The sequence below is a fragment of the Prunus avium genome, chromosome 8 (assembly GCF_965620075.1).
Source record: "Prunus avium chromosome 8, drPruAviu1.hap1.1, whole genome shotgun sequence".
Taxonomy (NCBI): Eukaryota; Viridiplantae; Streptophyta; class Magnoliopsida; order Rosales; family Rosaceae; genus Prunus; species Prunus avium.
In genome coordinates, this window is record NC_142291.1 from 34,235,058 (window position 1) to 34,258,985 (window position 23,928).

Consider the following 23,928-nt stretch of genomic DNA (forward strand, 5'->3'; position numbering starts at 1 on the left):
AGTACGTTACTAATTAAACCGATTGTTTCAAGATAAAATCTTATTAAGTTAAAGTATAGTCTCAAATAATTGAATAAGAGGAAACATGAAATGAACTGTAGGGTGCTTCAATCTTGTCAGGTATAACCCATTTGCCCAACCAAGTGTGGTCTTCACTTTTTTTACAAACATATGGCCAATCGACTCGCCTGAACTTTACGTCCCTATCAATCAAAATGAATGATCAAATGATGCAACCTTAGAACGTGGTTTTTCAAAATGCCATCCAATGTGGGGAATTGACACTGTTTTAGAATAAAAATATAAAATATAAAGAATCTTAGGTCCTATTTTTCTAAGCTTGTATGATTATTTGCTTAATTTTCCTCGTCTTTTTGGTTCATATAGTCGTAGACATAATCGAGATGGAGAGGGAAAAAATTGCAGAAAGCTATAGCCTAGAGATATCCATTATATTCAAAAGTTGTTGAACATAAAGAGTTTTGAAAGTAAGAGCAATTTATCAGAGGAAGGAAGCTCCTTGTAATAATTTTTTTTATGGTGGTTTATCTACTGCTTCTAGTTTATTCTTTTTTTCTTCTTCAAGTTTCCAAAAGTTAAAAGTACAATAGGGGTAGATGGGACTGGGAGCAATGCAACATCATTGATCCACAAACATTGAAGTTGCTTATTAGAAATTGGGAAAGAGATGGTTATTTACACGCTTAGTCAAGGAAAAAGAACCGTAGAAAATGTCATTTCAATTTTTACGGTAAACTTTCTACATCATGTTGTGTTGTCTGATTATGAATATGAATTATTAATTAAACATAGCTCATATACTCATTGCTTTCTCCCGAACGTAAATTCTTTGTCTTAATTATTAATTTGAAGTCGCATCTTAGCTCTTTTTTTTTTTCTTTTCCCTTTTGGGTTTAGTAACTAGCTAATTGAGAATAATGAGCTTGAAAACTTAAATCTCTGAGACAGAACATTAATGAAAAGCTTGGCTCTTTATAACTAAAGTGCTTATGTGGGGACTATGATCTACATGTTCGTGCAGGATACTACCAGAATTTAATTCCACTTGAGCAACCCAATATTTCCAGCCCCACCTTGTTATTATTCGATTTAAGTACCTAATCTTAATATGTTCTTGCTGCTAATGGACCACTAAGTACATAGGATAATTTTTTCTTATTGATTTTTTTTCCTAGCTTAGCTAGGCAATGAAGCAGAATGATGATGATAAGAGATTAACTAGGACTGTGTCTTTTCTATTCAATAGATTTACCATTCAGTTGTCAATACATGGAACAATTTTCCAGCCATGATTGTGCAGCAAACATGCATACATGTGAAGAATATAGTCAGAAGCGGCTCTCAGATTTTGAGAAATTTTGTGCGAAATTTAAGACAAACAATATATATCATTTAAAATTTGGAATCAAATTTGAGACATGTGCGGTGACACCACTTGCACAATCTCAGATACTGACTCTAAATAAAGTGTAAAGAAAAAGATAAAAAAGCCAACGTGAACATAACGATTCTTAACAATTGATGAATGTGAAATTAACAATGCATTAACGGTCAGAATCCGACTGATTGACGGTAACTTTTGTTTCAACCGAGGTAGTTCCGTCACAAACTTAATTCACCATGTTGGCGTGTATGTAATGCATCTTTTGGGATTAATTTCTTTGCTTTGGTCCCTAGTTACCTTAGTCCCCACTTCAAGACAAAGTAAAGAGAAGGGGGGTCAAAGGCCATGATTGAGGAATTGTACCAACCAAGAATTAACAGCGCCATAGCATTATGATGACATACTACTATAGGTGTCGTTTTCACGTACTAACGCCATAATACCACGTCGTTTTCACTCACTTGCGCAATGTTTCAAAGCTTTACGTATCCAGTCCAGGGTTTGCTTTTCTTTCCAGTCCAGTTATGTTGAGATCCGACAGTTCGAAGCTTTACATCTCTCAACTATCACAAACTCCAAAATCACTTCTTCTCGCAACCAAACAAAAGCCTTGTTGCGAGCCATCACCAAAACCCACGACCCATTCCAAACATCCACTCTTTTCACAACTCCAACACAGACACTGAATTCCTCCCTACGTACCACCTACCAGATTGGATTAAGCTTCTTTATTGGTGGGGGGGGGCTGCAAATTAGTTCTTCTCTACCACCGTCGGCATACAATTATGTGCATTTTTCTCTGATTATGTGTCTATCTATGTCATCGTACATGTTAGATTACGTAATATGAGAGATTAGACATGTGATTCTATAGTAACGACATGTGGTAGCCTTTTGACTTGTGGGTTTCTTCATGGGGTTAGGGCTATGCATATTGGCTTCATTCACATCCCCTATCATGATCGTCCTATAATGGTTTCGCATTTAAATCTTTCTATTTTCTTATTCATATAATATGGGGATTGATTCAATGGTAAAGCTGGTTCATTAGGCTTGGTCAAAAATGGGGTCTTAATTTCAATATTTCATGGCAAGATTGTAGTGCACACCGTTTTTAATGGATTTGACATGAAACATAAAACAAAACAAATAAACATTTTAATCAAATTTATGTTTGAGACCAAAAGAATAAATAAATCCAATTAAGTCGAAATGTCTAGTTTTAATTTCATTCAATCATATTGAAATTCAGAATAAAAAACAGAATCAATTGAATGGATTGGATTGGATCTTTACGTTCTATGTTATTTCCTCAAGCAATCGATATTAATGTTAGATACATATACTGGCAAGGTTGAGGATGAAATAGTATTTCTTGGTATGTATTGTAATCGTATAGTATTGCATTTGCCATGACTCGCATATACGGAGCATGAGAAGGAGCAAAGCCAACTTCTTTCGGCTACTGAATCTTCTCTCAGGACTTGTTGCTATGGGTATGGGAAGATGGGTGGAGTGGAGTTGATGTGCAGTTGGAAGGGCCCTTTTGTCACTACAAAAAAATATGCTTTTAACGACAAAAAAATTAGCTTGGAAAAATCTATCCAGACAATAATTTGTTGGGAAAGAACAACTTTCGCCGATAAAGATCTACCCGGGCGCGAAACAATTCGCTGAGAAAAACCTATTTCGAAAATTTCGCCGGGGTAGATAAAAATTTATCCGGATTAAATTTTGCCGAGAGAGGCCAAATTTCACAGGAATAGATCTATCCCGAAAAAGTTCACCGGGAAAGACCTATTTCACAGACTTTCGCTGAGAAAGACCTATTTCACAAACTTTCGCCGGAAAAGATCTATCCCGAACCGATTTGTCGGGACAAATCTATCCCAGAAAATTTCACTGGAGAGATCAAGTTTTGCCGGGAGAGAAAAAAATTCGCCGGGAAAATCTGGAGGCAAGAAAGAAAGAAGCTACGTACCCCTATAAAATTAAGAGTTAATCATCTTCACCCAATCTTCGAATCAAAATCTTACACTCGATACCCTTAAAAGGTTGGGAATTTCAGGAAACAATTCCTATAAAATTAATCTACCCCGATAAAATTCGCCGGAAAACACACCGTTTTTGATAAAAGTAAAAGGTGCCAGTGAAAGTATCTCTCTTTACTTGAATGGTATAAGAGAGAAAAGTTCCAGCACAATTACTTGTTCATGCTCAGTACAAAACGCATTCACATTGAAATAAAGTGGTAAACCGTGAATTGCGAAAGAGATAGAGGGCATGATTGGCTTGGCTCCTTCCATGCAAAAATTAATTCGGTGGAGGCAGCAAGCAACACTAGTTGAAATTTTAAAGCACATTTGCAGAAACATCCTCAAACTTACATTGAATAACAGTAGAAAGCCCCCCAATTAGATGGTATTGGCAATTAAGCCAAGCTATAGAAAACATTTTCATTTTCTTCTCTCTCTCTCTCTCTCTCTCTCTCTCCTCTGAATTACAAAAAGAATCCAATGTGGTAGCAGAGCACATACTGGAATTATTGGCTCATCACACATCTGCAGCAGACAAACATAGGCAAAAGGGTTGGTACTTAATAATATTTATATGCTTTTTGTCCTTTAGTTTAATTATGCATGCTTAGTTTTGAAGGATCAAATCATCCGTTGATGTGTGATGGATTTTGTTGATCATTTACGCAATAATTACCTGCCTTAATCCTCTGGCAATCATCATCAATAATATTGATAATGTTAACCCTAGGGCTATATCTGTAATTGTATATAATTATTCAAAAGGTTCTGTCTCCAATTCGAGTGCTCCAATCCAACCCTACTAATGTCTTTTTGTGGTGTACTGGTTGTACATACCACGTGCCATGAACGTGGACAAAAAGTTATTACAAGTACAGTAAAATTTGGCTTCCAAAAATGTTTATATTTTTAAAATATAGCATCGTGTATACGAACCAAGCTTAATATTTAAACATGAAACAAAAGTGCAACGGTCGGATATCTCATCTCTCTCAGTCTCAGTTCAGCCTTTGATCATATGTAAAAGTGTTTTCATTTTATAAAGCATTTAGCACGTTATATTGTCAGACTGCTAATCTAGACTATTTCTAAAATTTAACTCTGCTTAAGGCTATAAGGAAAGGGGATTCGGGAGAGAAAGTAGAAGAGGGAAGGAGAATTTATCCAGGGGATTGGAGGAGAGTGTTAAATTTTCAAGATTATTTATAATCTTCTTTTTTTTTTCTTTTTTCTTTTTGTTGAAAATAAGCGGTAGTATATTAATGATGAGCAAATAAAAGTACAAAGTAACTATGTGGCGAATATGGGTAAATCTTCTCTAGTGACCAAATACAACAATATGTTAAATTGATATGGAGAGAATCACGCACAAAATAAACTATTATGGCGACGACATCGTTTCATGGCGATTGCGTCTACATCACAAAATAAACTAACAATCTTGAGGGAAAATGGAGGAAATGAGAGGGGAGGAGGTAGGAAAGGAGGCCGCCAACCCCCAAAAGGGCCGACGGCTTTTTTCCTTAGGATTTTCTGGATGATTAATCTTCTTTTAAATAGATAAATTAGAATAAAATTGGTATTTCGGTACTATGTTTGATGAATATATGATTGGTTAGGCAAATGGAATTACCATAACTTTGGTCATCTGCATGACATTAATAACCCAACAACTTTTGTCTAACATCAGCAATGATTTGACAAGCTTGCAAGATCTTGAACATTTATGGCAGAAGCCAAAGAGCATTTCAAAGAAAGTGAAAAAAGTTGGCCAATTTGAACACTGTGAAATGAAATGCTTCGTTTTGAAACTACCACACTCTCTTCTGGGTTGACATTATTTTTTGAGAGTCACCCTTTTCTACAACAATCCCTTCAATTTCAGTGGCCTTCTGTGTGGCATTTCCCTATACATATACATGCATATGGGGAGCAGAGTTTTACAGAGATACGGTACATTGCAGATCAGTTTGTAAGCACATGACGAAGTATTATCCTCCTGTCTTCTTCCTTCATGTGAAAATTAAATAAGAAAAAAGCTACCTGTGATTTGATGACAAGTGACTCAGCTGATTCAGAGAGTCAACAATCACTTTCACTTTCTCTCTGAAACCCCTCACATTCATTCACGTTGGGGAGGCAAACTGCCATGAAATCTTGTTGAAGAACAGAAGAATGTTAGGCCCTTTGCCACTTTTAAGGTCTTCTCATTTGTTTAATCAAAACATATATCTAATCTTTAAAAACACAAAGTTTGAAGTCAAATAAAGGATCAAGTGAGAATATGCACACTGCCCTACCAATCTTTAAAGCCTAGTGTTGGGGAACTTTGTGCAGGGGTTTCTGATTGAGGATCTCCTTTAAAATTTCTTCCACTCAGCACACACATTCATAGTGAAGAAGTATAAATCATGATGTTCTTATAGAAATATGGGAAAGTTCAATTCAAGAACAACTGTAGAACCCCAAATTCCAAAATCCATGTAAACTACTAGGAGGATGTGAGGGGGTGACAATTTTCATGCCACTGTCAGCGCTACACCTACTGCACTTGAAATTGTGGGTCTAATTGTAAAAGGACACTTAATGGGCTTAGCTGGACCCATTAGACACATCACATAAAACTTAAAAGAAGGCAAATGGGGACCATTTCTGCATCCCAATTATACAAAATAATGATCTCAAATAATACTAAGATTTTCAACTAGCCTAGGCTATTTTGCCCAAAATTAAACTGAGCACATCAATTATTTGTACCATCTTTGGGCTTAGGAATTTATCTAGAAATGCTTAATGATCGGTTGAGATGTTACAAATCTTTCGTAAAGTGACACGTACCGTCTAGTTCAAACGACGAAAGCGATTTGACATATGCATAAAATTTGAGATAAAATTTACAATCTGATTGGATTGTGTGCTTGGTTTTGTACTTAATTAGCAAAGGGATTTTGTTAATTTTTTGTTGCAGTCAATTTTGGTTTCTATAATCTGTGATTGTTGGGTAGCTACCTGGAAATTGTAATAAGAATCATTTTCGAGATTTCTGGACAAAAACAGACAACCATATGGAGCAGGGGAATGAGTCCCCATCCTAGTGGTTTATTCACTCTAAAACTCCAAAAGAGAAAAAGGGGAAATAAGGAAAAGACAGCCAAAAAGAAAATGACCCAACTCTATAATTGCTTGTCCTTTGCTTTATACATACTACTTGAGAATTGAGAGATTGATTTGTATAGGTGAGACAGAAACGGTAAGAAGTGAAAACAAAAAGAAAATATTTGTGTATAATGCACATTCATAATTGTAATGATAATAAGAGTGATTGACATTCCACCTTTACAAAATCATTATTATTTTTGATGGATTTGCCAGATTACATCCAATTAATTTTTGTAAATTGATTCTCTTGTTCCTTTATTTCTCTAAACGTTGTGTGTTTTTAAATACGTAACATTAACGTGATCCATTTCTTAACCCTAATTCGTGAATTTTCGATTAGAAATTTGTGTAATGTCACAATATGTTGTCACACCTACATATTTAAGGTGGCCAAAAAAGCTTTGGTTTTTGTAGGACTACATCACAGGCAGTAGATTGGTTGTCTAACTCAAAAGTTCAAAAGAACACAAGCACGCACGCCCACATGCAAGCAATAGAAGAAGAAGCAGCACCAATAAGAAACAAAACTCAAATGAAAATAATTCATACACCATTAACTTCTCACAGAAGAGGAAAAAATTAAAAACCACAATGCACTGACACAGGTACATTGTTATTTTTTTTTTGGACCACTCAAGAATTAATGGTGGGTGTGATGAGGAAGGTAACCTTTCAAAGGTGGGTGCTTTGATGGATTTATGATTGGCCCCCTTCCAACCTAAAACCTGCAACTCTCAAATACCATCAATTAGCTATGCACTTCTCAAAAGAAAAAAAACACCCAGATCATCTTTTCAGTCCATATATACTCATGGATTGTCTCCCAGTGGCGCCTACATGGCTTGTGTTTTGAAACCCACTTCTGTCATCTCCAATACTTTACAAAGTTTGAAGATTGTTTGCAGAACACATAGATGGGAGCTACTTCCATGCACCTCTGTTTCAATCATTGTATGATAATCCATGAAATGGTATTTTGAGATGATGACTTTAAATGATAATTTTTTTGGAGTTCTTCAAATATAGGCCATGTCACGTGTAGAAACGAATGCTCTTAATCACTTGAGTTACAAGTACAAATGAATATTTATAAAAAATAAATAAATTTTAAAAAGTTTCTTTGTCTTCCTTGAGGGCTTGAAATTTGAAATTGTGAGTACAAAGGTGGGGGAAAAGACATGTTACATGTGACAAAAGTTTAACTTATTTGAGAAATTAACTAGACTACTAGTGACTCAAATCAAAACTCCTATGAAAAGCAACTTTGATAATACAAGGATGGTTTAGATTGGCCCACCTAATAATAATCACTCTCTAACTTTTAATGTTATGTAGAATAGGGAGGAGCGTAGAGATTCCTCAACCACCACCTAAATTGCCACTTTTAGCCTACACTCACTCTCTTCTCTATCTATCATTGAAAGATAGAAGTAGGGCAAAAACCAGTAACAGAGTCAACACTAGACTCAAATCTTCACTGGGGTCTTGCTCTCAGGTTCCTCAAATTTCGCCATTTTTTTTTTCATCCTTGGTTCTATTTTCTCCAATATATACTTTCACAAACACCAGCAGCCAAAGTAAGTGTTTGCATATTTAGAGAAAACCAAGGGATATGCGTGAGCCCATAAAAACATTGGGCAGATCTTGCATTAAGTAGCAAGGTATGAGCATGGCCTTTGGACCCATTTTGTGAAAATAATCCAAACACATAATAGTATTGGGTCTAAACTATCTGAGAGAAAGAAACTGGGCCTCATAGTTGTTAGGGAGATATTGCAATTTATGATTGATGATCATGAAATCAGAGGTATTCTATTTTCATTTGGCTAAAAGGAAAAGCTTACATCTTGATGTTACAACAAAGTAGGCCACGAACACTATGATTTGAGATACAGAAATTTGAAAGCTCATCCAAATTTTTGCTCTCTAATTGACTACATAAAGAAGCAAAAATATGGAGATGCTACAAGAACTATGCGAAAAATAGAACACAAAAGAAGGAAAGGGGATGCAGGAAAAAAACCAATTCAAGTGTAATATCTCTGCATGAGTGTTATCAGGTATCATCAGACTTGTCGATACATACATGGCTTCATTTACAATTATACAATGCTCCTTTTTCAAAAGTAAATGTCAGATTGCTTAGATTGTGCTTTGAGATCTTTCAACTTCTTCAAAATGTTGGTGAAGTAGTCCTGCAGATATTTCTCGAGTGTGACTATGTCTTTTCCGTCAACACCAAGAAGACTAAATGTCTCGTTCATTGGAACAGAGAAAACAGTATCACTTGAAAGAACCTACAAATTCCAAAGAGATTCTATTCAGGCTCCAAATGTTGCAAACCAACTATTACAAAACTGCAGTGCAAAAGCCATCAAGAATAAAACAACTTGCTTTCACATAAATAAATGTCAAAAGGCAAAACATAAGAGCTTACCTCTGAAAATGCCAATCTATCAGCAACATCATTTGTCCACTCAAAAAGCCTAGTCAGCTGACGGGTTACTCTCAAGACAGAGACTGGGACTGTAGTTACATTTGCCTCTTGCCCCGCAAACCTTTCACACAATGTTATTACCTAAAAGCAAAAGGCACTTTAAGAAAACCCTGCACCTTGTTTCATAGAAATAGCTCAAAAAATTATCTTCTATTCTCTATTTCTTAAGAATATAAATGAGTGCTGCTAATATAAATAGATCATAGGGTGTACTCAATTAATTTTAAGGTTCGTTTAGCAGCACTCATTTATATTTATCCCAAGTTTTGGGATTGATACGTAATCTTTTGGTCAATTTGGTAATAATGGGGTGACGTACTAACGCTGTTGGAGGAAAGAACAATTATATACTGTACAAATTAGAGGAGGAAAGAACAATAAAGGGTCTGATGGTGGTAAATATTCTTACTCACCTCTTGGGTTGTCCATGCTCGAGGGCCAGCAAATGTGAGAAGCTTCCCATTGACTTTCTCATTTCTTAAAGCTACAAAGGTCAGGCGAGCTACATCCTAATACAAAATGAATGTATTCAGACACCATGTGTAGAGGTAATATAAAATGTGGATTCAATCATCAGGGAAACAATCTAGCATATAACCAACCTGAGTGTCCATGTACGCAATTCTTGTGGGGGCATCTGTTCCCCAAACTGATTTCTCTTCTAATATAGGTACCGCATACTGCCCAATAATCCCCTGAGAAGTGAAAAAGAAAAGAAAAACTTCTGCACTTAGTACTAACATCAAAATTGATATTCACAACCGAACACAGGAAACCATAACTATGGGACGACAGCGTACATGATTATGATTGTTTTTATGAAATCATGTCCCTGGCTAGATTCTCTTCAGAGCATATGGACAATTCTCCATGTATATACATATACCGTTTCAGGGTGTGTGTGTGCTTGTATGCATGCCTGTGTCTGTCAAGTAATTGAATGACATTTAGACATGCTACTTGTTATCACTCTATCTAAATTAACTGTTCTTTCTGATAAAGAAAGTGAATGGGGGTTGGAGGAGTATCATATGAGAGTAATAAGAAGATAAGGAAATTGATTTGAAACATCAAACCGACAGGTGAAGCACAAACTTGGTTATGCCAGTAACAAGATCGTAAAAGAGGAAGTCCAAGTTTCAGTTTGAGTGACACTTACTTGCATGAATCCACATAAACGAATTATAATGTGATTTAGGCCTGAATCCTGGAGAAACTTTTCAGTGCAATACTTGATCTCCATAAGGGGAACTTCGGGATGCTTGTCACAGTTGTGGATGGAATAGAATACAAATTTTTGGATTCCCATTGCTTTTGCACATTGTATAAGAGCAACTTTTCCTTCCCAATCTACCTAAACATAAAAAATGGTCAGAGAAGAACAAAAATACTGGACACTTTATTAAGTCTGATCATATTTTCTGGAATGGATAAAAGAGCCCTCATAATCGCCGAGGACCTTGAAATGGAATATGTATACAAGAATCTTTCAACAACTTTCTGGATTCACTGGGACCATTTATTGAACGGTTACACCTTTTTCAATTTTTATGTTTCAGTTTCTTCATTGAACAAGGATAAACACAAAAACACAACTTTGATCGAATGTAATGAACTAACTGCTCATCCTATGATCAATGGTAGCCTCAAAAGATGATCTACAGTTGGGAATTAATTTATAGGCTGATTGAATCTGTTTCTATTGACAAGCAAAGAAACAATTAACTGTAGAAACTTACCGTTTTGATGGGCTCCTCCGGACGGCCAGTGGCACAATCAATGACAGTATGAATACCAACCAAAGTTGCAGGTATGGTCTCTGGTTTGCTAAGGTCTGCCTGTTCATCACAAGTTTACATCACACATTCAGCAACAAAATACTTGAATTTCAAAGAAGCAAAACAAATTGTCAAACCAAATATCTCTGACAGTAAGAAAAACCAAGAACCAAATAGAACTTAAACTATAAACAAGAATTTAGAGTGAAAATTTAGAACTGAAGGGAAGTTGTATTTACATTGACAACAGTAGCACCCCAATCTCTGAGGAAGTCAGCAGGGGCTGGTCTAGGCCTAACCAGGCACCTAACATCATAGCCTTCATCTAATGCTCTTCTCACAATCTGCCTACCCAAAGTCCCAGTGGCACCAACCACTAGAATACTGGTTGGCCTCACAGGTGTCCCTGGAGCAAGATTCACAGCCCCAACCGCTGCCCTGGCCGTACATCTCACTGAACGCCGCGCATTAGTCCCTGCACACACAAAATAAAAAATGGGTTCTTTTCAATTTTGTAAAAAGAGCGGCAAAAATTAAAGCTTGCCCAGTAGAAGTAGGAAGATGACGAACCTATAATGCTGGAGAAGGAAGAAGAAGAAGATGATGAAGAAGGAAGGAGATGGTCGGCAGCTAACGTACGGCACCATGAGAATGAGCTCTGATACGCCGTCGTTTTGGAGTCATTATGATGATGGAGTTTACCGGGTGTTGCCAGCTGGGTGGGAAGCCTCCAAGCTGCCATATTTTTGAAGCTCTCTCTCTCTCTCTCTCTCTCTCTCTGTAGCAGACTGGCAGACTCGTTTTCTTCTACAGAGAGAGAAGGAGCAATGGATCCCAATGGTGCCACGTCCTTCTCCAAATTGGATTAGGATTTTCTACAACGTGTCACAACTTTTGGTGGACTCGATCCGACCCGACGGCCCATAAGCAAAGGTTTCTGTTATTAGGCCGGTTCAAGCTAAAGCCCAAAATTGGAGACGACGGACTTGGTTGAGAGAGAGAGAGCGAGGGAGAAGTTCTTCCATGGGGCAGATCCTATAGGATTGTAATTTTTTAAATTTGTTAATGTTTACTAGATTCAGTTTGGGATGATTGGATGGGAATTGGGCTAATTGTGAATTTGTAAGCTTAAATTTTTTTAAAAATTCAGTTGGGCTTAAATCTCTAAAAATTCAACCAGAAAAAAAAAATGAACTGGGCTCAAGAGCGGGTCTAAACTGGAAAATCGAAAATCAAACTGGATATAAACTAGTCTGGGTTGGTTCGATTCTCTTAGGAAAATCGAAAATCAAACTGGATATAAACTAGTTCGGGTTGGTTTGATTCTCTTAGGCATTTTATTGAAAAATCGGACCGGATTGAATCAGATGAACATTTTCATTTTCGAGTTTAGGGGAGAATCAGGCCGAATCGAATCATGCCCACCCCTAGTGTAAACCCCACTCTCCCAATGACTTGTACTCCAAAAAAAAAAAAAAAAAAAGGGTCTCGAAGCAAACATATCATGCTCACATCACATGCATTAGAATTTAAAGTTGGACTGTGTTGCATTAATGGGTGCAAATTAGTCCTAATTTACTTGAAGGCAAATCAATATTTAATCAATTGATAAAATCCTAATGAAGCCCTCTTATGCAAATCTATTACGATCATACACAAAGACTAAAGTTTAAAGTGATTACTTGCACAAAGACTCCGGGATAATCCCAATTTTAGGCAACAGCATTTGCGTGGGTTTTATTTCTGCAATTCTCTTTTCGATTGTTTTGCCAATTATTTTCGATTGTTAAGTTGATCACTTTCAATGGCTTGTCGGCCACGTGTCGGATATTGTAATTTATATATACCATTTTCTTTTGTTTGAATGCGTGCATGATGCATGACAGTTTCTTCGCCGAAACTGCTTGGGCAATTTCTTCTCCACTTTTTTCAAGCTTCGATGATTTTGCTGAATTGTTTTTGTAACTTTGTGTGCGTATAGTCAAGTCTAGACTACTACAATTGTTGCCTATGGGGTCAAAAGAAGATGGTCATTGCTCACATCTCATTTTTTAAATAGAAAAAGTAAGATTACATTTTTATTTTCTTATCCTCAGTTTCTAAAATTCGATATTTACTTGGAAATTTCAGAAAAGAGACAACACAAAAGCAAAAGTTCGTAAATCACGCTGCAACCTACAGATTTCCTCAATACTTTTATTTATTTATTATTATTATTATTATATATTCAGATCCAGATCCTCTATTTGGATTTTATTTGTTATGATCTGCTTGATTTTTCCTCTGCTTGGAAACTTATATTTAAGGTAAGATGGTCATTGTCCTCAAAGGGTTTCATATTTAAGGTAAGTTTACAAACTTATATTTATATTATTTTAATTTGTACAAATTTATTTTTTGTGTGGACCAGTGCATGTGATAACCAAATAATACTTGCATGTTAATTCTTTGAAGTAATTAAGTAATGTGGTATAATTATTCCCTATGATAATTTTAATATGTTTAATGTTATTTATTATTTTTATTGTCGAATTGTATTATTATTCATTATTAGGTTTTATTATTCCATATTATTTTCATAATTAGTTGACATATACCATGCAATGTATAAAGTGTAAAATATCGCAGTAAATCATTATAAATAAATGATTATGGTGTTTTAATCTTCTTTCATTAATTATTACATATTTTCTACACTCGCAGTGTTTGTCAGCTCACTATATAATCAACTTAAATAAGTTAACCTCATCATGCAATGCATTTCTTTCCTCTTTTTTTTTGTGATAAACTAATAGATAACTTACTAAATAAACATCATCCAAAGTTTCAATAAAAATTTCCAAGCTTTTCTTACAATTTCCGTGGGTTTATTCAATTTTTAACAATATCAATAGTTTCCCGATATTTCCATTGAAATTTCCTTATTTTTGGACCATCGAAATTTTAGATCTTGTTGTTGGCGGAACATACTACTAACACTATTTGTTTAGTTTAATATAAAACAACAGTAATGTAATAATAAAAAACAAAAAACAATAATAAAGTAATTAACTGGGTTTAATTAAATCACAGAGTCAATTAATCATTGACCAAAGGTCAAACCCACAAGTCAATTAATAATCAAGTAATTAATCATTAATTTAAAAATAAAAATTTCCTTAAACTAATCTACCTACAAGACTATGTCGTATAAGAGCATCTCCAAGAGAGTATGCAAATGAAATAGGCAAATTGTACTATAACAACCCAGGTGGCATCTTGCCTACCCATTTGCCTTATGAAAAAAGTTGGTCACTTCAAGGGATTAGGCAATGCAAGTCTACAAACTATTATTATATTATTTATTTTTATCTTTTACATTTACTATTATATTTTATAGAAAATAGGTGAGAGAGTGGATATGATATTTTATTATAAAAAGTAAGTGTTGCCCAATATACCTCTTTACTTTGAAGTAGGCAATTTTGCCTTATTTGAGAGAATATGTATATTTTGCCTACCCATTGCCTTAGAGCATGAAAATGCTGATGTAACAATTTAAATGAGATTTGCCTACTCATTTGTGTCTTCCCTTGGAGATGCTCTAAGGAGTTCAAAGGAACTCTTTTTTCAATGTGGGACTATTTCAACTCAAGCTTAGTTTGCAAAGCCAACAGGAGCTAGTTTACATTGAGGAATTCATGTGTGCGTGCATAGAGACTAGTGGTGGTGACGCAAGAGCAGGAGCTGGTTCATGCTCTAGTGGCAGTTGATCACGTTGAGGAATTGATGTGTCATTCTCTAAATTGGACTAGGATCTTTGCCACGTCTCACGTACTTTATTGCGCTTCTTAAAAAATGCTTCTAAACAAATCAAGTATTCCCAAACAAATCCTATGACAAATTATCCAGCTTATCAAATTTATACCTTAGACATAATGATGATAACTATTTTAGAGAATCATAAATACTATAATTATTAGTTTATTTTTATAATTATTAAATAAATAAATTAATTCAAAATTCAAAATATGCATACAACAAAGTAGCATTAAATTATAAGGAGTCACTAAGAGTCCGTTTTCTCTCTTCATATTTTTTAGCTGCTAGAAGTCTCTCTATTGTAGGAGCTGGATAGGGAGCATTATTGGAGTTGTATTTTTCCAATTCATCCACAAAATTTGTCTAAGAATGTGATTTAAGGAGCCTATTGCGGATGCTTTTAAAAATCTAAATTAGATACCTCAACTTTTTAATTTCATTGAAGTCATTAAAATTCATCAAAGGTATAGACTGAATCATTGCCAATTAAGGCGCACAAGCAGGCATGGACCTTAGTACATGCTAACCTGGGCCACAGCCCGGGGGCTTTTAGTTTTTCTGAGCTTAAATTAACATTTAGTCTCGCTGCCATAAGAAAGAACAAAGAGATGGAGCAGACGGAGAGAGAAGAAAGAACAAAAGAAGAGATGAAGAATGAAAAAGAATAAGGAAAGGGGGAGAGGTCGAGAGAGAGAAAGAGGAAAAAAGAATAAAAAAAGAGAGGGAGAGATTAAAAAGGAGAGAGACGAGAAAACAAAATATAATAAAAAAAGAGAGGGAGGGATGTATTTTGTCAGGTGCACTGCCCCAAAATGGGATGTTTTTATTTTATTATTACTTTCTTTTTTAACTTCAATTCCTTATAAATATCTTTTTTTTTTTTTCTTTCTTTATTTCCCTTCAATCCCTTCCAAATATTTCAACAATATTATTAATAATTCCAATATTTTCTCTGTTTCAAATGTCGTATAATAACAAAAAGTTCTAATTACGATGAAGAAAATATACTGAAAAAAGTGATTATATAAAATAAAAATATAACAAACAAGGGCTTATAATTTACCCCAAAAAAATTTAGCCACCTATGTGGGTTATCTTTAGTTTTTAGTTCCTAAAATTTATTGTTCAAGCCTAAAACTCAAGGTAAATTTTCTTAATACATTTGTACTTAAGGTAAATTTAGCCCACCCGATTTGCAATTCCTGGGTCCGTCCCTGCGCACAAGGGTCACTTGACCCTTATCAATATTTTGGAAACCTTATAGTTATATATGTTATCCAAGTTGTTTTATAGATTGTTTTATAGCTGTACTTACTGTTGACTCTTCTCGCAAATGTGAATTATCTACAATGAAGAATATGAATATGATCTATATTTATTTTCATGTCTTCATATGTCATTTATATGTGTACCATGGATTTTATTTGATTTTCTCATTTTATCTAAAATCAACTTTTGACACTCTTTCATTATTTTTAAGTTTGTAAAATTTGGGTTATACTTAAGATATTAAATTTGTGATTATGATGAATATATTTTCTTATAAAAACTAAATTTATTATAATTATAAAGCTATTTAAAAGTACCCCTCAATAGAATTCATGACTCTTCCACTGGACTGAATACACCGTAAACTTTCGGTGATTAATAAGACAAAATTTAAAATTAAAAAAGAAGCCCGAGAAGAAAATACAAAAGCAGAACTTTGTACTTAAAACGTGTAAATTGGTAGGCCTATTGTGTAACGTGTTGTCACTTCAACAAAAATCCACAAATCTTTGTAAAGCGCGTAAAGAGGGGGCCCATTGTGCTGCCACTCCCATGTGCCCTTTTCTTTCTTTAGTGGTGTGAATAATGCTTTGAATTTTTGTCCACCGACACTGCTTTGCTATTATTTCACTTCTCGTTTTTCCATCTCTGATTATTTTCCTGGATCCATGTTGTAGCTTTGTGTATGTCAAGTCAACTTAATTAGTCTCTGCACTCAACTGCTTTCTAAGAAACCCCTGCTTTCTATCTTTCTTTCTAAACAACAAATCAATACATCCTATTTGGAGAATTTTTTTCCCTCATTTCTCTTTCTCAATATATACATCCTATTTGGAGGAGCTAGCCCAGATTCATGTATATGCATTCATGTTTTGACTTGTAAGTTTGCAGGTTTTGGATACGGATATGAATTCATCTTCTTCTTCTTCTCTTCCTTTTCCTGCTCCTCTTCAAGAAAAGTACGATGTGTTTCTTAGTTTCAGAGGTGAGGACACACGCGATACTTTTACCAGCCATCTTCACAAGGCTTTACTTCGGAAGAACATTGACACCTACATGGATAACAGGCTCGAGAGAGGAGATGAAATTGCTCCTGCCCTTCTAAAAGCAATCGAGAGATCGAAAATTGCACTAGTCATTTTCTCAAAAGACTATGCTTCTTCCACTTGGTGTTTGAAAGAACTTGTGCATATACTTGGACGCAGGAAAAGCCATGGACAGGTTGTTATACCGATTTTTTATCGCATAGATCCATCAGATGTACGAAAACAAAAGGGAACTTATGCACTTGAAGATCGTCCCACGAATGAGGTGGCCAACTGGAGGACTGCTTTGGAGGAAGCAGCCAATATTTCTGGGTTTCATGATTCAAGAAAAACAGGGTATGCTAAATCTCTAGCTTGTATCAATTTCTACTTGTTATCATTTGATATTGATACATACTTACTATTGTTTGTCTTTCATAATTATATTTGCCAGGACAGAGGCCGATTTTGTTGAGAAAGTTGTCCTAGATGTTAAGACCAAATTGATTCGCGAATCGTCAAGTTATTCAATGGATCTGGTTGGAATTGAAACAAAAATTGAGCAAATTGAGTCTTTATTATGCTTTGATTCACCAGGTGTTTGCTGTGTAGGTATTTGGGGCATGGGTGGTATTGGCAAGACCACCCTTGCTGATGCTGTATTTCACAGGCAGTCCTCTAAATTTGAAGCTTCTTGTTTTCTTGCAAATGTCAGGGAGAACTCAGAACAAACGAATGGACTAAATGACTTGCGAAATACACTTGTTCGTGAATTATTAAAGGATAAAGATGTAAATATCAAAACTCCGTCTATGCCACGTCATATTCAAGATAGGCTCAGGCGTACAAAGGCGCTCATTGTTCTTGATGATGTGAATGCTCGAAAACAACTAGGATTTCTTGTTGGTGATCGTGATCGGTTTTGCCAAGGAAGTCGAATCATTATAACATCAAGACATAAAGGCCTGCTTGAACAAAAAGTTGACCATGCGAAGATATTCAACGTTGAGGGATTAGGTTATGATGAAGCTCTTCAGCTCTTTCATTCGCATGCTTTTGGAAATAAGTCTCCAACAACAGATTACACTGAGTTGTCAAGAGAGGTGGTGGATTATGTTAAGGGCAATCCATTAGCTCTTATAGTTATGGGGTCCTCATTCTGTTGTCGCAAGAGCAAACAAGAGTGGGAAGTTGAATGGAAAAAAGTGAAAAAATTTCCAAATGAAGAAATCGATCAAGCGTTGAGAATAAGTTACAAAGGATTAGGAAAACATGAGAAGCAGATATTTCTTGATATAGCATGTTTTCACAAAGGTCGTAGGAGGAATTATGTAGAAGAATGTTTAGATGGTTGTGATTTCCAGGGGAAAGCGGGAATCGATGATCTTATTGATAGGTCTCTCATATCAATTTCCAAATGGAACAACATAGAGATGCATGATTTGATGCAAGAAATGGGTAGAGCAATTGCTCGAGAAGAACGCAGTAGGTTGTACATTGCAAAGTATATCTATCAAGTATTGACAAATAACCAGGTAGTTTAATTATTCACATTTACAATAAACAAGTCAGATTATTCCTACAAATGTAATTTTGATTAAACTTTTTTTGTATATTATATTTACATTTATATTTTGCTCTTGATTGTCAGAGAGATGGACATGTTCAAGCCATATCCCTTGACTGGTTTGAGATTGAAAGGCTACGCTTGAAAGATGCAAACTTCGAAAAAATGTATCAACTGAGATGGCTACGAGTCGGTTATTATCATCTTCTACCGGGCATTTCAAGTCTCAAGTACCCATTAATTGTTTCTCTTCTGCTGGGCATTTCAAGTCTCAAGTACCCATTAATTGTTTCTCTTGATTTTCCCAATTCTCTTAGATATCTTGACTGGTACAAATATCCTTTGAAATCTTTGCCATCAAAATTTTCTGCCCAAAATCTTCTTGTCCTTAAAATGTCGAACAGCGAAGTTGGGGGGCAACTTTGGAATGAAGACCAGGTATATTATATATGCTTATTTTAGTTCTTGTATAACATGTGGCCTAGAAAGTAAGTAATAATCTGCAAACTAAGTTATTAATTCTTGTTTAATTTGTTACAGAATCCTGTGAATTTGAAATTGATCAATCTTGAAGGCTGCAAACATCTAACTGAAGTCCCAGATCTCTCTGAGAGTCTAGAAATTGAGCATATAGATCTGAGTGGCTGTGAAAGTTTGGTTGAAATTCCTTCGTATTTTCAACATCTTGGCAAGCTTACTTATCTCAAGCTTGGGGGCTGTACAAATCTCAAAAATCTTCCCGATATGCCATGCAATCTTGAATTCTTAGATTTGTCTGGGACAGCAATAGAGGAATTGCCTTCATCAATTTGGTCTCACGAAAAAATATCTCACTTAAATATTACATTTTGTAAATACCTTAAGAGGCTTCCAAGCAATAGTTGTAAGCTGAAACTCTCTCTTAGTCTAGAGGGCTGCGAATCTCTTTGGGAGTGTTGGGAGCTTCCCAAGAATACAACTACAATTAAACTGGTCGATTGCAAAAACCTTGTGAGTCTCCCAACAGAGAGCCTTGATCTCAGTGGTTGCTCTAACTTTCAAAACTTCCCAGAAATCTCAGAGGTTATGGAACATCTAGAGTCTCTAAATTTATCAGATACATCGGTTAGAGAGCTACCGCCACCCCCATCAATTGGAAGTCTAGTTGCGCTTCGAAAATTAGATCTCCACAGCTGCAAGAACCTTGAGGTTGTCTTTGATTACTTCTTTCACTTAACCGTATTAGAACGGTTAGTTCTGAGTCGGGCCATCTTAGATTTAAGCATCGAACAACAACTTGCTCAGCTGTCTCACCTGTGCCTCATCAATTGCAAGAGCCTTGAATCTTTACCAGAGCTCCTCCCATTCTTGCGATGTCTTGAAGTATTTGGTTTCACGTCACTGAAGATAGTGTCAAGATTAAGCACTGCACTCGGACGTTGGGAAGAATATATATTTTCTCGATTGCTTCATGAGAAAGGTATATTTTCTAATTGCCCAAGGTTGGATCAGAATACACGAAACAACATAATGGCTAAGGCACAACTCAGAATTATGCGAATGGCAATTGCATCATCAAAGTTTAAAGAAGACAAAATTAAGGTCTCTCTCTCTCTCCTGTTGAAGAAGTTGCTCTTTTTTTCATGAGTTTTATAACTATGATGTCCATATCAGTGTTTTCAAAGGCATGCCTTCGCGCGCGTCGGAGCGAGGTGCAGGGAATCGCCTGAGGCGGTCGGCTGTTTCACGAGTTGCACGTTTAGCACGGGGAAGGCGTGAGGAGGCGTTGCAAGGCGTAGCGAGGCGGCGCCAGATCTGGACAATTCTGAACCGGAAGAGATTGCACAGGTGAGTCTGCAAAATGGCTGCGAGGAAGATGACTCTGCGATGAAGAAGACTTGCTTGGTTTTTATTATTTTAGGTTTAAATGAAATGACGTCGTTTCACCTGAGTGTTTTGAAAAATAGAAAACGCAAGCCGTAGCTTTTAGTTTCAATATTAATAAAAAGCGAACTGTAGCCTTTTTCGACCCAAAAAAAAAAAAAAAAAACTGTAGCCTTTAACGCAAGCTGTAGGCTGTTTCAATTTCAATATTAATAATATATTTCTTGCCCCCTTTTATTTTTTGGGGTAAAGATGGAACTTTCATAAATAAAGACCAAAGATTCTTGCCGTTTCCTAACCCCTGGCGGCTGTATTCTTTATTGGCAAAATGTCACTTTTGGTCCTGCGGTTTACAATTTTTACCACTAAAGTCCCTGTGGTTTCAATTTGATCATTTTTGCCCGTGGTTTTCAATTTAAACAATTCAAGTCCAATCTCCAATTTCTGTCAAATTAGGTTAACTATTGTTATTTGTTGAAGGGCATTTAAGTCCAAAAACAAGAAAGAGAGAAAAAAAAAAAGGAAAAAAAAAAGGAAAAAGATAGGGGAAGAGAAGCCGTCAGCCACACAACCACCATATATAAGAAATTTATCAGTTTTCTATAATAGAATATGGTCTTTTTTCAAGTGTATGGCATTCCAAATATTCTGGGCTGGGTTGGTAGGAAGAAACGATTTTCAAAATCCACCGAGCTCGAATGACATTTACACAAGAATCAACCTGATCAATTAATACTGCAAATTCACAATACGAAAACATATAAATAATATAAAAAAGATGGTATATATATATATCCATCAAAGTCAAAAGCTGTAGTGTAAAATATCTATATGCAAGAAGTAATCTGTGTTGAGCTTCTGTTGGCTCTCACTGAAGTGACCATCTTCATGGATGATCAAACAATAAGCACACTAAGACCAAGAACTCAGAAGCAAAGCAAATTTCTTAACCTAGCATCCATGGCCAACTAAATTAACCTTGATTATTATTATTATTATTCATATTATTATTTACGGTAAGCCGTTGCATGAGATCCATAAACTCTTGAGGCTGCACATGAATAACCTTTGGTGAAATCAGAACTATAACTGGATTTGACGAAATCGGCTGCTTCTTCTTCTTCTTCTTCCTCTCCTGCTTTGAATTCTTGCTCACCACAAGAGGTTTAGGCCTTGGACCCTGCCACTCCAAATGCCTTCTCATCATGTTGCTACAACTCATCATCTTTATTTCCTTAATTATTTCTGATATTTCTGAAATATCAGGTTGAGGAGATGGCGGAGAGTGTGGTGGTTGACGTGTGGGCTGGTTGTGTGGCTGACGGCTTCTCTTCCCCTATCTTTTTCCTCTTTTTTTTTTTTTTTTTTCTCTCTCTTTCTTATTTTGGACTTAAATGCCCTTCAACAAGTAACAGCAGTTAACCTAATTTGACAGAAATTGGAGATTGGATTTGAATTGCTTAAATTAAAAACCACAGGTGCAAAAATGATCAAATTGAAACCACAGGGATCTTAGTGGTAAAAGTGGTAAACCACAGGGACCAAAAGTGACGTTTCCTTCTTTATTCTACTTGCATTCCATTTTTCTAAATTAATATATTAACACATGGACTTATATATATATATATATAAATGTTAAAAAAGCTTACGCCTCGTATAACGCAACTAAAACGCATTGCATCACAGTCTCACCCTTCAAAACATTGGTCCATGTGCAAATTGGTTCGTTACATGAAATTATTCCCAAGAGATCTTTCGTTGCTATTAAATGTTTGGGGAATGAAATTCCAAATTGGTTCAGCCATCAAAGTTGGGGGTCTTCAATAAAGATTGAGCTTCCTCGCGATTGGTTTAGCACAGATTTCTTGGGTTTCGCTCTATCTCTTGTTGTTTCATACCAAGAAAGAAGGTTATGCTCCATGGAAAATGAAGATTCGATGCGAGTACAACTTCAAAACTAGTAATGATGAAAGCCATTAAGTCAACCATCCTTTGCTTTATGATTCACGAATGAAAAACCGAATCTTTGGTGATGAAGATTCACATGAGGTGTTCGTGTTTGTGTGGTGGTATAATGTCTTTGAAGAAGTTGTAGAGAAAGCTCGAAGGCGCACTGCGTTTTACAACTTGTTGAAGTGAGTCTCCTAATTAATCAAGGAGATTTATTTCCTTGATTAATTAGGGGATTTACTTTCCTATTTTATAGATTTATTTCCTTTGGTTAATTAAGGGATTTACTTTCCTATTTTATATAGTTGTCAAATCATTGTATAATTAGGAGATATTTTCCTAATCCTTTACTAGATCTAATTCCTTGTAAAGGACTCATGTGAACTCTTATATATACCTCATTATGGAGAAGAATAAAATAAGAACCTAACATATTCAAACCCATATTCATATTTTAGCATGGTATCAGAGCAATTGATCCTCGATTGTTTCTAAATTCTCATATCAAAATTTCTCCTCCCCTCTTCTTCAAGGGGGGGAGGGGGAGTGAAAAAGGATATGTTTCTTATTCTCATGGAGATTTTGCCTCTTTCTTGACTCCGACATACCCTTCTCTTCAGGGGGAGAAGAGAATTGAAGAGAAGTTTCTATGTTCTTAAGCCGTGTTCACATGGTTTCTGTGTCCTTTAGCCGTGTTCACAGGGTTTCTGTGTCCTTAGCCGTGTTCACAGGGTTTCTGTGTCCTTTAGCCGTGTTCACAGGGTTTCTGTGTCCTTTAACCGAATTCACAGGGTTTCTGTGTTCTTAGCCGTGTTCACAGGGTTTCTGTGTCCTTTAGCCGTGTTCACAGGGTTTTTGTGTCCTTTAGCCGTGTTCACAGGGTTTCTGTGTCCTTTAACCGAATTCACAGGGTTTCTGTGTTCTTTACATTCCTCGTATCGTATCCCTCAAATTCCTCGTATCCTCGTATCCTAAATCAAATTCCTCGTATCCTCGTATCGTATTCCTCATACCGCCTTGTTCAGATTCAGATCTTCATACCCACATCCTCATATCCTCTTATCCTGAAACCCTAAACACATCTTTTTTCTTTTATTCTTCAATCATTCCGCTGCCATGGATATCGTTTCCAAATTCTCCCAAATCCAAATCCCTCAAATCTAAAGTCCTCAAATGTCTTATCTCAAATTTCTCATACTCAAATCAAATCAAATCAAATCAAATCAAATCAAATCATACTCAAATCAAATTCCTCAAATCTTATACACATACCTCTCAAATCCAATTCCTACATCAAATTCCTCAAATCAATTCCTCCAATCAAAATCCCTCACATTCTCATATCACTTTTTACTTCTTTTATTGCAGACTCAAAACGACCGATCGCCCTAAGTAAGCGACCGGTCGCCCGAAGAAAACGACCGGTCGCCCCGAAGCAAACGACCGGTCGCCCGAAGCAAACGACCGATCGCCCGAAGCAAACGACCGGTCGCCAAAGACTCTGCCTGAATTGCATGGATTATCGACTTGGGTGCTACGAATTTCTTGACTCACTTACCAAGTTGGGCATTTGTGACG

The 23,928-nt window shown here is 36.0% G+C and overlaps 2 protein-coding genes across 3 annotated transcripts; one reads left to right on the forward strand and one right to left on the reverse strand.

Annotated features, from left to right (window-relative positions):
• Positions 1-8,453: 8,453 nt before the first annotated feature.
• HCF244 (NAD(P)-binding Rossmann-fold superfamily protein) lies at positions 8,454-11,718 on the reverse strand. The gene is made up of 8 exons (XM_021960413.2): positions 11,446-11,718; positions 11,115-11,350; positions 10,837-10,935; positions 10,257-10,451; positions 9,700-9,792; positions 9,511-9,606; positions 9,038-9,178; positions 8,454-8,897 (listed from the first exon to the last, which is right to left on the reverse strand). The coding sequence occupies exons 1-8, from the start codon at positions 11,615-11,617 to the stop codon at positions 8,721-8,723; spliced, it is 1,209 nt and encodes a 402-aa protein (XP_021816105.1). The 5' UTR covers positions 11,618-11,718; the 3' UTR covers positions 8,454-8,720.
• Positions 11,719-16,563: 4,845 nt separating this feature from the next.
• LOC110758525 (TMV resistance protein N-like) lies at positions 16,564-20,720 on the forward strand. Of its 2 annotated transcripts, none has more exons than XM_088245646.1 (5): positions 16,564-17,327; positions 17,425-18,505; positions 18,622-18,975; positions 19,078-20,118; positions 20,191-20,720. In XM_088245646.1, the coding sequence occupies exons 1-5, from the start codon at positions 16,852-16,854 to the stop codon at positions 20,293-20,295; spliced, it is 3,057 nt and encodes a 1,018-aa protein (XP_088101772.1). In that variant the 5' UTR covers positions 16,564-16,851; the 3' UTR covers positions 20,296-20,720. The 2 variants fall into 2 exon arrangements, with proteins under 2 accessions (XP_088101772.1, XP_088101773.1); XM_088245647.1 differs by having other exon boundaries at positions 20,202-20,720.
• The last annotated feature ends 3,208 nt before the right edge of the window (positions 20,721-23,928 follow it).